The 20,905-nt window shown below is 53.7% G+C and overlaps 2 protein-coding genes and 2 long non-coding RNA genes across 6 annotated transcripts; 2 read left to right on the forward strand and 2 right to left on the reverse strand.

The window, feature by feature from the left end:
• Positions 1-2,914: 2,914 nt before the first annotated feature.
• Positions 2,915-8,468, reverse strand: CLDN15 (claudin 15). Its single transcript, XM_047779756.1, has 6 exons — positions 8,405-8,468; positions 7,857-8,288; positions 4,755-4,919; positions 3,702-3,783; positions 3,496-3,612; positions 2,915-3,418 (listed from the first exon to the last, which is right to left on the reverse strand). Exons 2-6 carry the CDS (start codon positions 8,071-8,073, stop codon positions 3,295-3,297), a joined length of 705 nt encoding a protein of 234 aa, XP_047635712.1. The 5' UTR covers positions 8,074-8,288; positions 8,405-8,468; the 3' UTR covers positions 2,915-3,294.
• On the forward strand, positions 3,220-8,413 carry LOC125127154 (uncharacterized). The gene is made up of 3 exons (XR_007134876.1): positions 3,220-3,984; positions 4,179-4,391; positions 8,254-8,413. It is a non-coding gene; the product is annotated as an uncharacterized LOC125127154 (long non-coding RNA).
• Positions 8,469-10,083: 1,615 nt separating the features above from the next.
• On the reverse strand, positions 10,084-13,737 carry FIS1 (fission, mitochondrial 1). Its single transcript, XM_047779762.1, has 5 exons — positions 13,584-13,737; positions 12,600-12,732; positions 11,195-11,271; positions 10,709-10,814; positions 10,084-10,386 (listed from the first exon to the last, which is right to left on the reverse strand). The coding sequence occupies exons 1-5, from the start codon at positions 13,626-13,628 to the stop codon at positions 10,289-10,291; spliced, it is 459 nt and encodes a 152-aa protein (XP_047635718.1). The 5' UTR covers positions 13,629-13,737; the 3' UTR covers positions 10,084-10,288.
• Positions 13,738-13,806: 69 nt separating this feature from the next.
• On the forward strand, positions 13,807-19,230 carry LOC125127152 (uncharacterized). 3 transcript variants are annotated; one of them, XR_007134870.1, is made up of 3 exons: positions 13,807-13,978; positions 16,938-17,151; positions 18,030-19,230. It is a non-coding gene; the product is annotated as an uncharacterized LOC125127152 (long non-coding RNA). The 3 variants fall into 3 exon arrangements; XR_007134872.1 differs by having other exon boundaries at positions 18,462-19,228; XR_007134871.1 differs by having other exon boundaries at positions 13,808-13,978; positions 18,607-19,227.
• The last annotated feature ends 1,675 nt before the right edge of the window (positions 19,231-20,905 follow it).

The following is a 20,905-nucleotide window of genomic DNA, read 5'->3' on the forward strand; positions in this document are numbered from 1 at the left end:
GTGAGGAAGCCTAAGCTACACCAGGAGGCCACATGCAGGTCCTCTCTTTGATAAGTTCAGCTGAGCCAAGCGTTCAAGCCATCACAGCCCAGGCCTCTGTCATAGGAATGAAGATGCTTCCTGATGGGATTCTAGCCCCCAGGCCTCAAGCCACCCTCAGCTGCATGATTCTTCCTAGCTGTGTCCTCAGCAAAATGGAACAGACACTGACCATGTCTGCTGTGCCCCGCCTAAACTCCTGACCACCAGAATCTGGGTGTCTAATAAAATGGTTTATGCCATTTAGCCTTGGGAAGGCTGGTTATGAAGCAATAGTAACAGGGACAATCCAGTTTTCTGGCTGCTCACTCTTGGCTTGGGTTAATTGTCTTGCTCTCAGGAAGGGAAATTTGCCTGGATCCTAACCTTTTGATCTTTCCCTCCACCAAGAAGTACACTCCAGAAAGAAAATAGAAGAAAAGGCTCTGTCTGGGCTGAGAAACTCTTTCTCTACTTCACTGCGATCACCTTCATTGGAACTCCTGTTAGATTTCCACTCAGCACAATCTCTTTGGATTATTCCCGAAATAGGTGACATGAATTTGGAGAGCTAGGCATTCTGGGAAGCAGGCCAACTGTGTCTTCAGTCTTGGACAAGCCTTGGGGCCACTACTTGTTATTCATGTAGCTTGGACAGGTCATATTACCTTTCTGACTCTTGCGACAGCCACCTCCTAAAAACTGCGAGGAATAAATGAAACTATTCCCTAGCCCGGTGCCTGGCGTCTGGCGAGGACTCAGCTGTTGGCATCATGGCCCAAGACCTAAAGCAGTTTGTCGCTGAGCTCTGTCAGAGCCAGTTCCTCAAAATATGGCGGATTCCTGGAGTAGCCTTAACCCCTTGCCCATTACATGGCAACGAGCTGTTTGCATTTCTCTCCACTCCTGGCCTGTGAGTTCTGGGAGGACAGGGGCCACATGGTGCTGCTTTAGCTTCTAGCAAAGAAGAAAATACTGTTAAAAAGGGTACGTGTAGCCCTTAGCTGTGTGACCCTGCACAGTGGACAAAGGAATCAAAATGTAACCCCACGGTCATATTAAGGCACATGGTCAATGCTCAAAAGCGAAACTTGACTCAGATTAGTTTTCCTGAATGGCAGAGGGACGAGACGAGGCGGGCCCGTGTCACATGGCCCGGGACCTGTCCTGGACACGACAGGTCCGCACTGGACTGTTCACAGCGTCCACGCTTTGGTACAGGCCTTTCCCCGTGGACTTTGGACTTGGCCAGGGGACATCCGCAAATGGCATGAAAGCAGAGAACGAAGTGGGTGCTGGGAGGATAAACAGGTTTTCAGACCGTTGGCCAGGGAACCCCTTCTGCAGGGAACAGGGCAAGAGGCATGAGTGTTTCTGGCTGGAGCCCAGTAGGAGCCCTGCTTCGAACGGGTGTCCCAGCGAGCGGTCCACTCATGGGGAGGGCACGGTTGTGGAGGAATAGTAGGAAATGGGATTTGAGGATGGGCTGCCGCCAGGCAGCCTGCTAAGGTGTAACTGTCTTTTGTTGTTTTTTCTGAAGCCCCTGGGAGCTGCCAGGGCAGGACAATGACCCCGCTCATTGGGACAATGACCGGCAGGACAATGACTGGCTTCTCATCCCGTCTTTGTGACCCAGCCCCCAACGCAGGATGAGAAGCTCCCTTAGGGAGATTCTGTAATGAGTCCAGGCAAGAGAGGATGAGGGCCCGACCCGACACCAGGCAGTGAAGGGGAGACCTAGGTAGGTGTGAAAAACCCCGTGGAGGGGGAGTCAATAGGATTTGGCAGCCAACTGAGGGGAGGTGGCGAAGAGGAGTGAAGGGAGAAGCCACAGACGATTGAGGTTGTCAACCTGTGTGACTCAGAGGCTGGCATGACAGGAACTGTGACTCAGGGAAAGAGAAATTTGCTCAGCCTGGTGAAAACGCTCGGACTGCGTGGCTTCTGAAGCTCAGGGGAGGGGGTCTCTGCATCCCAGGAGAAAGCTGGCGTAGGTGATGGGATGAAAGAGAAAGAGGAGGGGTTCAAGGTCAGCACCCAAGCCACCTCCAATGACTGATGGCCATGTTCAGACGGCAGGGGATGGGTGCTGGGGTAGGGCCCAGGCACCCCCTCCCTCCTCTGCATGCCAGGCTTCTTTCTCACGGCCTGTTTTCTGTCTCAAGTAGGGACCTGCTCTGCTTGGTACTCACTGGACTTGTGCCAAGACTGCCCGTGACCCGGTGCCATGTCTGAGCTGGACACCATGGAGGCACGTGCGCACACACACACAGACACCAGTACACGCGCCTCTGTGAACAGACCTTCAGTGCCTTTTCTGTAAATTATGGAACCTTCCCCAGAAAAGTGTTCTTGCACGAGGTCTAGTTGATTTGACACTTTTTTGTTTTGTTTTGTTTTTGTCTTTTTAGGGCTGCACCTGCTGCATATGAAAGTTCCCAGGCTAGGGCTGAATCGGAGCTGCAGCTGCTGGTCTACACCACAGCCACAGCAACACCAGACCTTAAGCCACTGAGTGAGGCCAGGAATCGAACCCATATCCTCTTGGGTCCTAGTTGGGTTCGTTAACAGCTGAGCCACGAAGGGAACTCCCAATGTGACACAATTTCAAAGTGCTTGGCAAATTCTGATATTCCACTCTCACGCTCAGGAAAAGAAACTCTGCTCTAGACCAGCTGCTCTAGGCGGCCCCATCATAGCTGTAAGAGTGGCGCGCTCCAGAAATCACTTGCCAACTCCTCTCCTCTCCTCTCCTCTCCTGCTGGATGGGATGGTCCAAAGGCGATGGAGAGGAGGACAGGTGACAGTTTGGGTCCAAGAGCTGAGGTGACCCTGGGTACCACCTCATGCACCCCTTGCGGGGCCAACTGCCTCGTGACACTTTCAACCGCCACCATTCCTAATACAAATTTATTTATGAATGTGTATACCGACTAAAAACACTCGGGGACATCTCCAGCCCCCGTCATCGCCCAGAGCCCAGACTCAGAAAGTTACGATGGGTCCAGTCTCGGGGGCCAGAGGGAGTTCTCGGGCGTCGTTGGGTTCTTAACCAGGGAGGATCCAGAGGGCCAGCCGACGGAGGCGTGGCCAGGGCGGAGCTCCGACCGGGGAGGCGGGGCCTGAAGCCAGAGCTGGCGAGACTCCAGGGCATGGGGCGGAGCCTGATGCAAGGCTGGGCCCAGAGCTTGTTACAGGGAGTAGGGACCCGCGCCTGCAGCCCGGGGGTTCCACTGGGAGCAGTGGGAAGCGAATGTGGTCCACGGGCTAGGCCTCCTATACGTAAGCGTTTTTCCCGTACTTGCCGAAGCTGCTGTCGCCGTCTTCATCCGAGGCTACGGCGGGCAAGCGGGCAGTGAGGCTGGAGGCGGGCATCGGGGCCTTGTAGGGAACCCGGACGCTGGTGGAGGGGGAGAGAACCTGGGTCAGAGGGAGGTGCGGCCCTCGGCCCGCCCCCCACGGTGCTCCTTCCCTTACTTGGCTGCTGGGTCGTCGTCCTGAGCGCAGCAGCAGCTGGAGCAGAGGCAGATGCCGCCCAGGATGGAGAGCAGGGAGGCGGTCCAGCCCAGGTAGAGCGCGGGGCCCAGCTCATACCTGGGGATGAGGTCGAACAGGCGGCACTAGCTCGAGGGTCAGGGGCTAAGACCCCCCGCTGCCCCCGTGGGTGGGACTTCCACACTCACTTGGTCCCCGGATACAAGGGGTCGAAGAAGTCCCGGGTGATGTTGAAGGCGTACCAGGAGATAGCCACCATCCCGCAGACCCCTGCACAGGGAGAGGGGGACGGCACTAGGCCCAGCAGAGGAAGGGGCGGCCCAGGGAGCAGGACCGGGCAGCAAGTCCAAGAGCAAGTTTATTTCTACCCCTTTCCTTTTTCCCTCCCCAGCTCATGACTCATGTTTCCTAGGTCACCCACGGGCTGCTCCACCCAGCACCCAGGATCCACCTGCAGCCCCCTCGCTCCTGGTTAGTCTCCCATGCTGCTCCTCAGTCCCCGCCGCCCCGGCCCTTTTCCCAGACCTGTTTTGTCCTTCCTTCCTCTAGCGCCTTGGCCTTGACTACATAGTGTCCTTGCTGGGAATCTGCTCCATCCTCAAAAGCCCAAGCAGTTTTCCCTAAACAGCCCTGCTGGCCTGACATCCCTTTTCTTGGCCTCCCAGAGTCCTCAGAGCTGGACCAAGCCTTCACTACTCGGAGCTTCAAGGCCTGAGGCCAGCCAGGCCCCTGGACTACAGGCCGCTCCAGGGGGCTGGTCTTCCTGTGAGCCACCTGCCCTTTCTGAGCCCGTTTCCACATCTGGAGAAAAGGAAGACCCGCCTTGCCTCACAGGCTTGTGTGGTGATGTGTGCAGAAACAGTCTGCAAATTGAGATGGTGAGTCGCTGGTACTGTGATTGTGCACGGCGTTTGTGTGCCCACGCCCATCCTAACTAGTCTTCCCAGGCAGGCTGGAAATTTGGAGGGCGGACACTCTCTCCTCCGGAGTCCCTCCCACACCTAACTCATGCCTGGCTCCTGGGGGGCAGAGGAGATGGGGGTGGGCTCCAGAAACATTGCTGATGGACTGATTGTGTAGTCGAGGGATTTGATGAGGATGGCTGGGGGTGATGAGGTGAGCTGGGAGAGAAGGCAGATGTTAATGCAAAGGGAAGGTGAGGCAACCCTGGGGGTCTGGGCCAAGGGCCACCCCCATCCCCATGGTAGTGCAGGGTCCCCCCATCACCTTCCCCCAATTACCGGCCAGTATGTGTAGGGCCCCTGCGGTAGCCGCCAGCTTGGTTTTCCTGGAGAGCTCCAAGCCCCCAATGTTCGTGCAGCGCAGCCCCACCATGCCCAGGAAGAGGCCCAGGAAGCCCAGGAGGATGGCGGTGATCATGAGTGCCCGGCAGGCCTGGATGTACCCTGGGGAGGTGGGGCGCAGCCATGAGTCCCAGAGCTGGCCCTGCCCCGCCATCTGCTCTCCTGTCTACCACAGAGCCAGCCCCTTACAGCACTTGCTCCGGCCTCAGTCCCTAAAAGCCTTCGAGTCCTCTTCTTCCCCTTCGGAGCCCATCCAGCCTCAGGGGTCAGGCTGATGGCTCACAACCCCCTTCCTCCCAGGAACTCACCTCCGTCAACAAGGCTCAGCGCTTCCCACCCCTCCCCCCTGCACAGGCTCACTTGTTACAGGGCTTCTCCAGATAATGCTTTGGCCAGATAATGCCTTGTTCAGGGGCACCCCTGCATTGTAGTCTGTTTAGCAGCATCCTTGACCTCGGCCCACTAGATGTCAGTAGCAGTCCCCCCAAGAGGACAATCAAAATGTTTAGATATTGTCAAAAAATCACCCCTGGCTGAGAACTGCCATGTTCTGCTCTGTACTACACGGGGGCACCCTTGCTCCCCCACACCTGCTAGCTCACGCCTAGTGCCTAGTGCAATGTGGGACATCCTAAATGGAGCCTCTTCCTGGAGTGAACGACAGGGGGCAGCAGTGGCCTGCGGGTCACTGATTAAAGGGCCGCTGCAGATTTGGGGTGGGGGGGGGCACCTGGTCTCAGGACCAATCCAAGCCTGTCCGGCTCAAAGGCTTTCAGTGCCTCTTCCTTCCTTCTCAAACCTGGAGGAAACGGCTGCTTCCCCGCCTTCCTCCTCCCCTGTCTTTGATAGTTGCCAGGCACTCTCAAGGACCTTGCACCCCTTTCCTGGAGGGGCGGTGCCAGGAGGATGTGAAGTGGCCCAGAGTTGGAGAGTAGGGAGGAGGGACAAAGTTATATGGGAGCATTTTCTCATCCCAGCCACTCCCCTGGAGTTCCCCACTGTCTCTCCCTACTCACAGCCTTTCCCCATCCATCCATCCATCCATCCATCCATCCATCCATCCATCCCTCCTTCCATCTCCTCGTCCCCACCAGGGGCAGACCAGCTCCAGATCCCCATGGAGCTCTTTGAACAAAGGGAGATTACTGAAGGGTCTGTAAGAGCGTGGGCTGGGCGGCTGAGGGGTGAGTAAATGACAAGACCCCTCCCCAGACCAGAATCAGCCTGGGAATTATCAGCTGCCTCTGGACTCAGATGGATGAGTCTGGATTCCAGCCCAGCTACCAGCTGTATGGCTCTGGGCAGGTCACCTTGTGGTTTTCCAGCTTCCATAAGATGAGGTTACTAACACTGCCACAGTAGGGCTATAAATGGCACTGAAACGGTGCATGCAAAGCACCTAGCACGACGCCTGGACCTCAACCCCCCGCAGCTGTGCTGTATGCCCTCCCCCAGCACCTCGCACCTCCTGCCTCTCTACTCACTCGCAACACAAGAGGTCTCAGGCCGAAGTCCAAGTGGGGCCTCTCCTCACACCACAGTGTGGTTGAGGGGTCGGTGAGGTGGGGATGGCCAGGGCTGCAGGGCAGCTGCCACCAATGTCCCTTCTGGCCATCCAGCATTCTGGGTGTCTGGCCCAGACTTTTATAAAAGGTTTTTTTTTGGGGGGTGAGGGGTCCTGGATGGGATGAGAGCATGAAGCCCCTGCAGCTGCCTCAGGAGATTCTGGGTACAAAAGATTGGGGGCACAAAAGACCAGACTCCCTAACTGCTCAGGGCATCTTTGACCGTCACAGGGGTGATTTTGTGGTGTGCTGGCCTCAGTTCCTTCCCCCACCACCCAGCCCCTGCAGTAGGGGGTCTGGAAGAGCACCAAGGCTCCAGGAGCACCCAGTGAGGTTGCTGAGCTGCACCGCTAGGCTTCCCAGTCAGCCCCTCTTGGCCCACCAAACGGTGGACTAAGCAGTCCCCTGGGAGGTAATGCAGGCACTACTCAAAGGCTGAGCAGGGAGCAGGAAGGTGCTCCGGCCACCAGTGAGAATCTTTCTGGTCAAAAGAGCTATTAGGCTCCAGGCTGCCAAGAACCTCCAAACGTGCGCTGCCCCGAGAACCCCAGCCACATAAGCACACACCCCTGCTTACAGTGGACACTGAAACGTGCAAGAGGAGGCCTTTTAAAACAGCCCTTTAGAACTTGCCATGGTGGCGAGACCAGTGCCTCAGGGGAAGCCTGCCCCAGGGGAAGCCTAAAAGGCTATGGAGATTTCTAAGTATCTCAGCCCGAAAGAATCCAAGATGGGGTTTCCTCTTCACCCCACAAGCTGCAGCACTCGCAACCTGAAACTAAAATGTAAACTTTTTTTTTCGTCTTTTTTAGGGCCTTGCCTGCAGCATATGGAGGTTCCCAGGCTAGGGGTTGAATTGGAGCTGCAGCTGCTGGCCTACACCACAGCCATAGTCATGCCAGATCCAAGCTGTGTCTGCGACCTACACCACAGCTCACAGCAACGCCGGATCCTTAACCCACTGAGCAAGGCCAGGGATCAAACCTGCATCTTCATGGATGCTAGTCAGATTTATTTCTGCTGAGCCACAACGGGAGCTCAAAATGTAAACCTGATTGAGCACATATAGCTGCTAGCATCATGTTCACATTTTGCACATTTTATCTCATATAATCCTCAGGACCACCCTGTGAACCAGGCCTATCATAACCCTGATTTTCAGACGAGTCAGTAAAGCTCATTTTATCACCTGCCCAAGGCACAGAGCCAGTCAACTGCAGGTGCTGAGGCCGGCACTCTGACCCTGCTGCCTGCACTTGCAACCCAAAGACAGAGGGTCACCTTAGAGCGGGGGGCCACGTGTGACGAGGTGGCCACTGCAGTTCCAGACAGAGGGCCGCCCACAGCACTCTCGGCTGCAGGAACCCCGGTCTCCCAGCTGGATTGGGCCTCCCTGAGCTGTACGGCGCCCCCACCCACCCCGGGGGGGGGGGTCCCTCCAACCTCCCGCCTCCATCAGCTCCCTGCCCCGTACCCGAGAGGGCCAGCATGGACGGGAACTCCCAGCAGTTGTAGACCCCGAGGGAGTCGGTGGCGCAGCTGTACCAGAGGTTCTCGAAGATGGTGTTGGTGGTGATGACGTTCCCGTGCACGGTGGACACTCGCCAGCTGCTGTGCGGCAGCGTCACCCCCAGCAGCACCAACCCCAGGGCTGCCATGAGGAAGCCGAAGATCTCCACAGCCACCGACATGGTGGGAGGCAGGCCCCGCGGGCAACCTGGGCCCCGGACAGGGGGAGGGGCTGAGCCCCAGGGGACTCGAAGGGGCTTTGGCTGAGGAGGGCGGCGGAGGCAGGCTGGGGACAGGGGGAGGCAGAGCCTCTTCCTTGGCCCAGGTCTTCCCTCTCTCCAGGCCTCTCTGCTTCCCCACAGGTCCGTCAGAGGAATGAGCCGAGAGCGCTGGGCAGCTGTTGACGAGGAGATGGAAGGAATAAACGGAACGGGCCAAAAGTCCACCCCCTCCCCCCAGCCTCTGGGCTGCCCTGGGCTCCCCGCCCCACGAGGGTGGGGGGAGAGGACTTACCGGGGAGTGACTAACGGATGCCATCTGCCAAGGAGGGGCTCCCCTGGGAGGCACTGGGAGCCGCCGAGGGGAAGCAAGGGCCTGCCTTTGACTCGGCTTTCATCGGGGCCAGAGAATGGAGTCAGAGGGACAAGGAGAGGGAAGGTGGCTGAAGAGTCAAGAGACAGAGGTGGAGGCTGGCTGCAGACCGCTGCACCTTCCGGTGGGGAAGGATGGAGGGAGCCGAGCCGCCCCCTCTGGATGTTGCTGAGAAGAGCTCGAGAGACTCAAAGACCTGGGGCTGAGGGCATGGTCTCCAAGGAAGTTTAAGATTGAATAAGGAATGGGGTGTCTGGGAGAAACCCTCAGCTCTGGAATCCAACCAACCTGGGGTCCAACCAGGTCCCATCATTTACCAAAACGACCCGGCCATGAAGTTTGAGCCCCTTGAGCTTGCTTCTGCTTCCGAGAACTAGAATTATTACTGGTCACTTCGTAGAACTGTGTCCACAGATCAAAGCTCCCCGCCAGATGAACTGCTTGATTCTTGGTGAATGCCCTGGGTCTGGGTGCCCTCAGCCCGGGGTGAGACCACCAGGAGGTTGCTTTCCTCTGAACTTCAACTTCCTGAACTTGAACTCCCCCCTGGTTGGGTTGATCTTTGACTCCGGGCAGTAAGCTTGATCTTGCCGCCAAAGGGCCCCCAGGGGGATAAAGCACCAGCCCAGGTCGTGATCCTGCACTAATCTAAGCAGATCAGAGTTATCAAAACTGTCACCAGCTCTATTAATTATGGCAGATTAGAAACCTCCAGGTCCACACCCTAAGCTGAGCACCTGTCCTGGCACAGACCCATTTCCTGACCCAAGGCCACAGCTGCCACAGTGCTGGTTCCCTTCTGAGCTGGGGCTCAGTTCCAAGGGGGTCATCCTTCCTATGCCCAGGCAGTCACATGGGACATCACTGAGCTGAGGTGTAGCCCCCCACCGCCCCCACCCGTATGAGGCTCCTCCGTGCCTCCCCTTTGGTGCCTCCTCCCCAGTGGCCCCCAAGCTGGGCTGGCTGGGCTGTGGAACGAGAGGCATGCAATGAAGCAACATGAGGCCATGCTGAGCCTGGCACGGGGCAGGGGTGGGTCTGGGGCAGAGCAGGCTGGATGGGGACTGGGTCCCACCCTTCCATCTACAACTGGGATGCCCTGGGCTCCTATCCTGTCCCAAGACCTCTGCCGACTCCATGCCAAATGCCCATTTCCCCCCCCCCCCAGTGGTCCCCTCCCCTAAGGAGAAGGCTGGGGAGGAGGAAGGGGAGGCCACAGGAAGACAAAGGGAGGGAAGGGTGGAGGTTTTGGAGGAAACTGAGTGGGGGCCCCCCTGGTGTGGAAAACTCCGCGTGCTGTGAGGCAGCTGAGTGGGTCAGAGGAGAAGGGGGACATAAATCCTTGCCTGTCCCTTCAGCTCTGCCCTTCCCGCCTCGGGTCACTGCTTTTTCTCGAGTATAAGGCCATGCAAAGGCCGCGTCCCTCTGCGTACCACTGCCCAAGGATGTGGCTGGTTGGGGGAGGAGGAAGGGTGAGGGGTCTGGGCTGCTTGGCAGATGAAGAGAAACCCCACACCAGCCTGCGGGAGGAGGGCACAGAGCAGGGGAGGCCTGTGCACGACCCCCACCCCTGGCGCCGTCCTCGACACGGACACAGAGGCTCCCAAGCCAAAGCCCAGTTTATTTACACTTGTCCCACAGCACATGATTTGGGGCTAGAGGACAGGTCTCGGGGGGAGGGGGCTGAAGGCCACAGAGGACAGTGCCGGGGTGCAGGGGAAGAGGGACGGGGGTCAGGAGGGGTCTCTCCAGTGTCCTCCACGGGCTCCCATGTATCCCCGGGCAGAGGCGGAGATGCAGTCTCGTTCAGGATTTGGACTTGGATACAGCAAGTCCAATGAGTCCAGCCAGTCCGGCCACGCCCAGGGCCATGCCTCCAACAATGGCCATGCCCACTAGTCCATCTGGGGAGAGGAAAGGGGAGACCGTCAGGAGTCCAAGCCCACTCCCTGCGAGGCCTCGGCTGCTGTCCGCTCACCGCCCGCTGGTTCTCCACGGAAGATGGGCGCCTCTACCTGGAGGCATGGGTGAGGGACCCCAGGGCTGGAGAAGAAAGGGGGTTTGAGGAGGAACTGCTTGCAGGGCATCATCTGAAGAGGGACCAGAGGGCCCAGGCAGCGGGGAGGGAAGGGGACTTAACAGAGCTGTGAGGGACCTGGGGGTGCCTGGGGGCAGGAGGGTGGGGATGGGAGGGGAAGGAGGAGAGGGGCGGAGCGGCGCCTTCACCTTTCTTCATGGCCTTGTCAATGAGCCCTTCCAGTTCCTTGGCCTGGTTGTTCTGTGGCTCTGTCTGCAGCAGCCCGCGCACATACTTTAGGGCCTTTTCATATTCCTACGCTCAGGGAAAACAAACACCCCCCTTAGAATTCTCTCGGAATTGGCCCCCAGGCTCCTCCCTCTCCCTCCACCGCTCCTTCGCTCCAGCCTCACCCGTGGAGTAGAGTCCACAAACCACCCCAACTGTGTGGGGGTGATAAGCCGAGGGAGATAACAACCCGAGGCTTGGGGCTGCACCCCCGTGCTGACGTCATTGCTCCCCACACCCTTGGCACCCTGTCTCTCACCTTCCCACTGTGTCCTGACCTGCTATTACCTTGCACCTCTGTAACCCACACCCCCCACCCGCCCCTGGCTTAGCCTGGAGGAGAGAAGAGGAGAGGGTGCTTGGTCACCCAGGTGAGAGGGAGGGGAGAAGGGAGCCGTCTGCCTTACCTTGAGCCGGTAGTTCCCCACGGCCAGGTAGAAGACATAATCCCGCTGCTCCTCTTTGCTCCCTTTGGGCAGCAGCTCTGTAGGGGGTGGGGGAGAGGGTGAAAACTCCTTCTCTTCCTTTCCTAGTGCCTGTGTCCCAGAGACCCCTTCCACTCCCTGAATCCCTATATGATCCTGGGGGAAAGTCATGTCCTGAGCCTCCATTTCAGCTCCAGTCTCGAGGCTTCCCAGTCAGAGCCTCGTGACAGCATGAACCCAGACTGCCCAATGCCCTGGTGATCAACACCCCACTATCAACACAGGAGTTGACTCTGGTTCATTCAAAGTCAACTGAAAGGAAATCAAGGCTCCACTGAAGCCAGGGTTCACTCAGTTGTGGCACCTGCTGTGTATGTTAACTACAGTTGCTTGCTGCTAGACGTGTTCAAAATAAGTTTGCACTCCTTCCCCCTCTAAAAAATCAGCTCAAAACTCCCCTTCAAGTACCCCTCAGAAAGGCCCCAGCTGACACTCTTAGTTCAGTGACTTCCCTGAGGCGTATGTGTTCCGTTGTACTCTGTACACTTGAATTTCTTGCTAAGTAGTTTTGCAGGTGTTTATACATCTTCCCAAGTGTCTGTACTATTTCCTCAACTAGACTGGCAATGTTTAGAGACCCTTTCTGCTGCAGAGGAAACCCAAGAAATCCCAATTGGCAAAGTAGACAAATGGAGGCTGAAATTATTTGCATTAAGGAAGACTCTTACTTTTATGGATTTACAATAGGCATCCTTGGCTAGTACACTGTTTGCTTACACACCATCACCTGACCAAGAGAAAGGGGGTACAGAGAGATTTAAGGGTGAAGTATGGTAGGCTCTCACCAAATGCTGACCCATCCAAAACCATGAGAAACAGCATTCTGATCAAAAGAGCACTATCTGCTCACAGGCTTTTGGGATCATTTTCTATACTTCTTCCATGGGCCCCCTCAGAAGATTTTCAACAACCACTGCTAAATAAGCAACATGGTGGGGGGCAAAGAGCGTGGGACTAGGACACACAAGAGAGATGCTTCTAGTCCCAATTCAGCCATTAATTAGGCAGCTGTGTGACCTGGGACAAGTCATTTTCCTTGTGTCTAGACTATCAGATCACCAAAGTCCTGTGGGGACTGACAGGCCATGACTATTTGGCAAAACAATGATGAGGTGGTAAGTAGCCAAAAGTATATATTACAAGAAGTCAGGCTAAGCATAGCCCTTTTTTGCTGTGAGTCTACTGGAAAATAACTGTGAGGTGACTGGTACTTTGAGGGACCATGCTCTAAAAGGATCCCAGTCCTTGAGATGGAGGGAGTGAAAGAGGCCAGTGGCGGTAGAGGGCGATGGCAAGGGAGGGCTGGGGAGCCAGCTTAGCACCTCACCCTCCAGCAGAGCAAGGCCTTTACGGATGTCATCGTTGTACTTGCTTCGCACCAGACACCAGGCATATTCAAACTGCGTGCTCTTGGACACCGAGCCTGCTGCCTTCTCAGACTGAAATTTCCTTTCAAATTTCTGCCACAGGAGAGGAGAGGAGTCATTTAGAAATGAAGGGGGTAAGCCACTCTCTATCAGGACCTTCGTGTCCCTTTCCCCATTACCCTCCATCTTTCCCTCTGCCACATTTTCCTTGTCTGTTGTGGGGTCTAGTATCCCTGATTCTGCCATCTCCATCCCTCGGCCCAGGCATTCTGCTTCTTAGCAGTGGGCTGTCTGTCTCCTTGGATGGTCCCCCCTCTGCTCCCCTCCCCCTAGTGGCACCGAGTGGAGATGCCACCTGGTGGCAGTTCCAGGCACCGCTCCCGGAGCAGCTGACCCCGTGAGGCTGAACAGTAAACAAGCTGTCAGAACTGCTCAACAACAGCCCACACACTCTCTAGTCGGCGACTGCTTCTCCCATCCCCACCCTGCCGGGTTTGGACCCCTTCTTATCTGCAAAACAGGAACAAAAATAGTGCCTACCTCCTACTAGAGCTACAAAGATTGAGATATCCCCTGCCAGGCACCGTGCCGGGTTCAATGAGCAATTTATGAAACTTTATGGTGGTCGCCCTGTTACCATGCCAGGAGAGCACTCAAAAAACAGGTGCTCCCTGACCTCCTAGATCCTGCACAGACCCAGCCCCCATCAGGCTCCAGGCCCTGAATCTGAGGCGTGGTAGCACAGGAAACTACATCTCACATTAGCCTCTGGGGCAAACTGGAACCTCTAGGCAGCAGCCGGACACTGCAGGGGCTGCCGGGAACCGTAGTTCGGCTTCCCTGGGCAAAGCTGATGCTGGGAGGAGGGTTTGGCCCCTACCCCACTCTCCTGAGGGCCCGCCCTTCCGAATCTTCCTGTTCCCTCCCTCGGGGCCGGGCCTCACCAGCAGATCCTCCACAGACACCAACTCGTTCAGCACGGCCTCCATGGCCGTCGGCCTCGCAATCCTCACTACTCAGACGCTACTGTGCCACAGTCTCCATGGCCCACTGACAGGGGCGGAGAGCCATTTCCGGCGTCCGGCGGAAGCCAGACCCCCACCCCTGCGCAGAACCAATCGCTTTACGTGGCCGACTCCGAGCCCGCCCTTCAGCCGGCTGGTGGGTGGGGTTACTGATGCGCATGCTCCAACAGGTCTTCTCGCGGGAGCCGGCTGCGTCCTCAAGACTGTCCTCGAGGGTACTCTGCGTGTGCCTCAGAATACTGAGGTTGCCTCAATAAAGTCTGAGACTACGTCTTGGTAATTGACCCCTGGACTGATAACCGCGGAAAGAGAAGGTGGGGAACTAGGCATGGATCACATAATTTTAGGGACCAGTCTAATCTTCTACCTTCCGCCCCTCAGCTCTCCCCTCTGAGGTATCTAGGACCCTAGAGAATACGTGACCTTTCAGTGCCTGTAAGAAAATTATAACTAGTACCAGAGTTTCCAGGACCCCTGCTGCCTCTTAAAATGCAAGAGGAAAAAAAAACTGGATCTGTTAAGCGTACACCCAGAAACTGTGGCGGGGGTTGGGGGGGAAATACTATGAATGAGAATTTAAAGAAAAGCTGTTGTCGTTGCTTGCACAGAGGGTCCAATCTTTTAAATATTATTTGATAGAGCATCCTCTGGGTGTACCCAAGAAGGAAAGGCCGGCCAGGTGGGGTTATGGGCAATAAGGACCTTGACAGTGAGAAGCAACAAAGCATGAAAAGGGGAAATGCTGCTGGCTGCTCTGGCATCTGTGTTCTGTGTAGTGAGGGGACTGGGTAGGTAGTGATTTTCAAATTCTTTTTACCTTGACCCTCAGTGCTCTAGTAGACATGTGAATATAAGTTCCATGGACAGAGACTATCTTGTTTGTCTGCCGTCTCCAGCTCCTAGCACAAGGTAACAAGTAAATCTTTGTTGAATAAACAGGAAATAAAGCCAACAACAGTAATGAAGGCAGTGCACATGCAGGGGTTTATCATCCAAACACCTTTCCTGTTCGCAAAGCCCCTTGAATTTATTTCCCCCTCATAATAGCCTTGTGAGTTATGTAGGCAAATTATTCTTCTCTGTTTGGCTTGGACAGTTGAAATGACTTTGACATGAGCTCAGTAAACTTTGAGAGAAACCTTAGTTTAGGGAACTGACTCCAGAACAGTCAAGGAGAAAAATTTGCATTCATTGAAAGACGTATTGAACACCTAATTTTGGCTGGGCCTTGGGGTAGGCAGAGAGAATAAAAAGACATACCTAATATGAGGTAGATGGGTGACAACAGGAAATGGCAAGTACTGGCAAGGCAGAGAATATAAGAAAGCAGAAGGGCATTTTGCCTTTTCTAGGGCCGTACCTGCGGCATATGGAGGTTCCCAGGCTAGGGGTCCAATCGGAGCTGTAGCCGCCGGCCTATGCCAGAGCCACAGCAACGCGGGATCCGAGCCGCATCTGCAACCTACACCACAGCTCATGGCAATGCTGGATCCTTAACCCACTGAGCGAGGCCAGGGATCGAACCCCCAACCTCATGGTTCTCAGTCAGATTTGTTAACCACCGAGCCACGACAGTAACTCCCAAAAGGGCATTATTTCTATCAGGACGTTACTCCCCTTGGGTGACCTGCTTCACCTTATCCATTTTTGTATCTGTTGTAGCTCTTTGCATAGGCCTGAAACATGGTAAGAGCTCCAGTGGGGTTTGTTGAATGTATATTCATGGGGGGAAAAAGAACGCCCACATGGCTTGATTCTGTGCTAGTGAAGAGATGCTAAGTCTGAGTTTGTGTTTCTTGGGTCTAATAATGTCACCATCCACCTTGGATCACAGAGTTAGTTAATAAGTAGGGCCTGTTGATTTTACATCCAAATTTTGTTTCTCCATCTTCTTCAACCAGCATCCAAATGCAAAGCATTGTTATCTCTGTCATGAGAGACACCTGACAGCCAGCTCACTGGTCCCCTGCTTCCATTCTTGCTCTGTTCCTTATCCATTTACCACCCTGTAGTCAGGGGGACCTTATAAAGACACAGTCCTCAATTTATCTGAAACCCTATAATGGCTCGTCATTGCCCTTAGAACAATGGCCAGAATCTGTTAACAGAGCCTACAAGGTCCTCTTTAGTCTGGTCCATGCTCAGCTCTCACCTCATCTCTTCACCACTACCTGTCACTGTACCCCAGCCCCACAGGTCTTCTTTCAGACAGGAACCCCTAGTGGCTATAGATCCTCTGCACATGCGGTCTTCTTTATCTGAAACATCTTTCCCCTCCCTCTTTGCTTATATGGCTCATTCATTCATTGATGATTTAATTCATTCACTAGATAAGTTTTGAGCACCTACTATGTGCTAGACACTTTAAGTGCTAGGGATCAGCACAGAATAAGGTTCCTGTTCTCACGGAGCTTGCATTTTAGTGGGGAAACAGAAAAAAAAAATTGAACAAGTAAATAATCAAAGACACAATAATGGCAGGAGTTGAAAGTGCTATGAAAATAAATAGAGAAGGGGATGCTCTTGGAGGAGAGCTCAAAGAAGCCCACTCTGGAAAGGTGATACCCCGGCAGAGAACTGAAGGGAGTGAATGACCCATTCAAGTAAATGGTGGAAGAGCATTCCAGGCAGACAAAACAGCAAGTGCAAAAGCCTTAAGAAAGGAATATACAAGAGTTGTTTAGAAAACAAGGGCAGAGTGGTAGCCAGGGGCAGAAGTAGGGCCTTGTAGACTCCGGTAAGGAATCTGGATTTAATGTTACCAGTGATGGGAAAGCACTGGGGGGTTTGGGGCCACACAGTGAAACGATCCATCATAAAGGAATCCCTCTGTGGCTGCTGCGTCGGCCAGGGCAAGAGACAGTGGTGACTTGGTCTACAGTGGCTGTGGTGGAGGTGAAGGGATTCGGGTATATGGTCAGAAGGTACAGTCGGCAGGATCTGCTAATGGATTGGATGTGAGAGAGAGCAGGGGAGGATCAGTCTGTGCCCAGCCTGAGCTAGTGAACTCCCGCTCACTCTCCATTCTCAGCTCTAAGGCTCTCCGTTAAGGAGGGCTTTCTCTGACATCCAGATTATGTGAGGTCTCCTGGAGAGAGGCAAAGCATTAGCCACCCTCCATTTTCAGAATGTAAAACCAACCTGCACACTCCTTTCATCATTAGCATGGTGTGTTTGTGAGCCACACAAGCATGGGTTTGGGCCAGGAGCCAGAGACTCTAATCTGCTCTTGTTGTCTGTTTTTTTTTTTTTTCTTTTTTTCCCCACATAAAGGAATGCTCATATATGACCTGTGGTCTAATCACACCAGGAGGGTATTAATTCCATTTCACCCATGAGGAAACCGAGGCTCAAGAAGCTGAAGTCATCCACCCAAGTCCACAAGGCTAGAAGTGGAGAAGCTGGGATTCAAACTCAAGTCCCACTTTAGCTTCTGAGATGAGGAGTGAGTTAAAGAGTAACTAGAAAGAACGGATACGACAAGTTTGTAAGTACCCTCTAGTTTTTCATCTTTAAAAAATGTAGGTATACATTTGTGATTTTTTTGTTTTGTTTTGTTTTGTATGGTAGAGGCCATCCCTTAAGTGGTAGAGGAACTAGGAACAATTCAGAATATTTCAAAATCAAAACAGGCAAAGCAGTCCCATTTTTTAGTAAAATGCGGTAATAAAATTAAAAACGAAACCCACAAGACCACCTACCACCAGTGCTGCTGGAATTGTTGTAAAACTGGTTCCTGCCTCTTGGCAAGAGGCCTGTGTTTTTGGTTCACACTATATTTAGTTTGTAATTATACACTTGTGTGATAAATACCATAGTCCGGTACTAGACTGGAAGCTACATGAGGGCAGTGTCTCTGTCTGTTTTGCTCATATTATGTCCCTAGAGCTCAGTGCCTAGCACCAGCAGAAACTCAGTTTGTAATTGTTGCATAAACTGATACTGCTGTTGCCATATTTAACTTTTTGGAAACCAATATATGGTAAGAGCTATAAGATAAAATAATGTCTGACTAGTAATCTCCTGCGGCAGAAAAATATTCACCAAAAGCCAAGAAAGAAAGTAAGTTGTGGGGGATTGGGGTGGGGAGGAAAGAAGGGGAGAAGATATTAATTCCTGAATAGCCGCAAAGCTAAAAAAGCACCATGGAATGGCTTTATTAAATGATGTTACATCAATACAATGAAATAATAAACAACCTTAAAGTCATGGTCATATGGATTCTACGCATGTGGCTGGTAATATTCAAAACAAAACCAAAAAGGATGTGCTTCTCAAATTCAGTTGTGCAGTGGGCAGAAAGGAAACTGACATTTTTTTTGTTGTTGTTGGTGGGACTAACACAGAACTGGTACTTGGTGGCAGATTCTGGGGTTTGGGCCCCTCCTCTGATGATACCAGAATTTGGAGCCTGTTTCTGGACGTCTGCCCTGCGGCAGCTTGTCAGCCTTCAGCCCAGAAGTGCTCGGCAAACACCCACTAAACAGATTCTACTATTTGTGTTCCTTCCTCTACTTCCCACTTTCATGTACTATCAGGTCAGCTAGGAAGTCCTATCAACCACAAACTGATCCATCCAACAAACATTTGTCAAGGGTCTGTTGAGTACCAGACACTCTTCTAGGTGCTGGGTAAGCAAAGTGAACCAGACAGACACAGCCCTCCTCCCACAGAAGTTACATCTTAGTGGAAGAGGAAAGACAGCTCACGAATAAATACCCCATGACAGGCCCCGGTAGCCTCCATTCTGCTGCCACACTCTTAACAGCTTTCGGATGTTTTCCTCCTTCCACCCAGCCTGGCTGCCAGATGCATTTTAAAGTGCAAATCAGGCCTCCTATCTCCTGATTAAAATACCGTCTAGACGACTCAGGACTTAAATCTTTAAATGTCTTATCGGGCGTCCCTGGCGCTTCAGGATCGCCTCTGCTTACCTCTCCAGCTTCATCTCCAGGGACCCCCGCGCTCTGCACACGGAGATGTTTTCAACACAAGCCGCCTTTCTTCCACCCGGAATGTTCTCTAACTGGAGATCTCCATTCACCAAACACCTGAGTGCCTCTATGGCGGGCAGGTGCCAGGCTTTGGTCCGTTACCCTCCGGGACAGCCTCCTTTTATCCCGCCCCGGCGCCTCCAGCTCCTAGGAGGCACAGCTTTTCTCACCCAGTCCTACAGTCCTTCAAGTGAGCAGGGACCGTGCCTCGTTCATTCTTCTGCCAAAGGGCGGGCATCCAAGTATCGTTAGTGGGATGAATGGAAGAGTAACGACGGGCGTTCTAAAAAAGACGCTAAGAACTTCGGAAACGTCTGCACGTCTGGGTGGCGGTTCGGCGGGCACCCGAGTAAGGGAGAAGTCTCCACTCTAGGAGGAGACCTCGGTGACCCGGGGGACCCCAGGGAGACTAGAGGGGCAAAGCGCGGCTTTCGCATTTGCGTCTGCGCAGTAGTCTCACTCCGCAGGGAGGCGGAGTCGAGAAGAGCCGGGGGCGGGATGCGGGGACTCCGCTGGCCAATTAACCGGCGTGGCTCCGTGAGAGGGGCGGGGCGAGCGCGACCGAGAGGTGGAGGGGGCGGGGCCAAGGGGGCCAAGGCCTGGGAGCCCGGAACCTCACCCTCCCAAACCAGTGGCCCCGAGTGACCGAAGTCCTCATTGTTAACCGTTGTCCCAGAGACGTTCTCTGTAAATTAAAATTTACCTGTTGCCTCCTTCGGAGTCTGTCTCGGCTCAAAAGTATGTGATAAGTACACAAAACGTGCACACGAATCACCTGGGATCTTGTTAAAAGCGCAGAGTCTGGGAAGGGCTAGGGTGATGCCCGAGTTGCTGCGTCTCTAACAAGCTCCCAGAGGATGAAGATGCTGTGGATTCTTTAACAAACTTTGAAGAACAGATGTGTAAAACAGTGGTTCTTAAAGTGCAGCCCCCAAACTAGCAGTGTGGGAATCATTTGTTTAGAAATGCAAATTTTTGAGCCCCACTCTACCCCTGATGAATTACGAAATGGGGGTGGCGGTGGGGAGGAATCCAGCAGTTGGCTTTTTTACAAACCCTGTAGGTGACGCCGATGCATGCCGGGTTTGAGGACCACTGGAGAGTGGAAAACTCAAATTGAGCCTCCTTTACCACTGGGGTCTTAGGATTTGGGAAAGGGAAGAAGACTAAATTAGAAAGGCAAGAGAATTTTTTGGATCAGTGAGTTTTTAATTCAGCAATGAATTAAAGCTGCCAGAAGAACTAGAATATCTTTCACCTCTTACAGTGCCTTCATCCAGCCAGTCCAGTTTACAGACTCTAGGGATTTTTCAGGACTCATTGACCTTCCAGGATGTGGCTGTATAAGTCACCAAAGGTGAACGGAGTTGCTTGGACCAGGGTCAGAGGGCTTCTTTCGAGAATGTCGTGCTGGAGGATTACAGGAACGTGGTTTTCTTGGGTAAGGATTCTGCCGTGTAGAGAGGAGGTCTTTTGAGTTTCTGCTGTAAATAACGTTTATTTGCTTTACTAACCACAACTTTTTATTTTTACTTTTTAGAGCCGCACCTGCAGCATATGGAAGTTCCCAGGCCAGGGTTGAATTGGAGCTACAGCTTCTGGGGCTATACCACAGCAACAGCAACTCAGGATCCAAGCCACATCTTTTACCTACACTGCAGCTCACGGCAACACCAGATCCTTTGACCCACTGAGCAAGGCCAAGGATCGAACTCACATCTTCATGCATATTAGTCAGGCTCCTAACCCACAAGCCACAGTGGGAACTCCCTCTCAGATTTCTTTTCCCACATAGATTATCAAAGAATACAGTGCTATACAGCAGGTCCCCACTGTTCATATGCCAGTCCCAAACTCCCAGTCCACCCCTCCCATCTTCCCACCTGTCCACTTTGGTAACCATAGGTTTTTCAAAGTCTGTGAGTCTGTTTCTCTACGGAAATATTCTTTACAAAATTTTGGTGAGTGCCCAGTGCAGTCCTCCCTGGGGTTCTGTTCCAGAGCTTTCTAGATCTGATTCCCCGGTAAGCATTGTGTGTTCCCCACCTCTCCAATTGCTTGAGCTGTTCACTCTGAGTGTGGAATGCAGAGTGAATTTTTCAGATACCGGAGCTTTGCTCCAAAAGGCACCAAGACAAAGGTCTTTTCATGCCTCCTGTGATAGCCAGGCATCTGCTGGCCTCTCTCTGTTCTGATAACCCTACTTGGAGCAGGGATTGGGGGGCCGGTGTTCCTGCACTTGGTGGG

The sequence above is a fragment of the Phacochoerus africanus genome, chromosome 5 (genome assembly GCF_016906955.1).
Source record: "Phacochoerus africanus isolate WHEZ1 chromosome 5, ROS_Pafr_v1, whole genome shotgun sequence".
Classification (NCBI taxonomy): Eukaryota; Metazoa; Chordata; class Mammalia; order Artiodactyla; family Suidae; genus Phacochoerus; species Phacochoerus africanus.

Bases quoted from the DNA above. Each gene is read 5' to 3' on its own strand.
- CLDN15 (XM_047779756.1), bottom strand. From the start codon at position 8,073: ATGTCGGTGGCTGTGGAGATCTTCGGCTTCCTCATGGCAGCCCTGGGG. The intron at 3,784-4,754 runs GTAATTGGGGGA...CTCCCTGTGCAG, and splicing joins GGCCCTACACATACTGGCCG to GGGTCTGCGGGATGGTGGCT. The intron at 3,419-3,495 runs GTAAGGGAAGGA...CCCCTCCACCAG, and splicing joins GACGACGACCCAGCAGCCAA to CGTCCGGGTTCCCTACAAGG.
- FIS1 (XM_047779762.1), bottom strand. From the start codon at position 13,628: ATGGAGGCCGTGCTGAACGAGTTGGTGTCTGTGGAGGATCTGCTG. The intron at 11,272-12,599 runs GTGAGGTGCTAA...CACCCCCTACAG, and splicing joins AGGCCTTGCTCTGCTGGAGG to AGCTGCTGCCCAAAGGGAGC. The intron at 10,815-11,194 runs GTAAGGCAGACG...CCCTGAGCGTAG, and splicing joins TGGGGAACTACCGGCTCAAG to GAATATGAAAAGGCCCTAAA.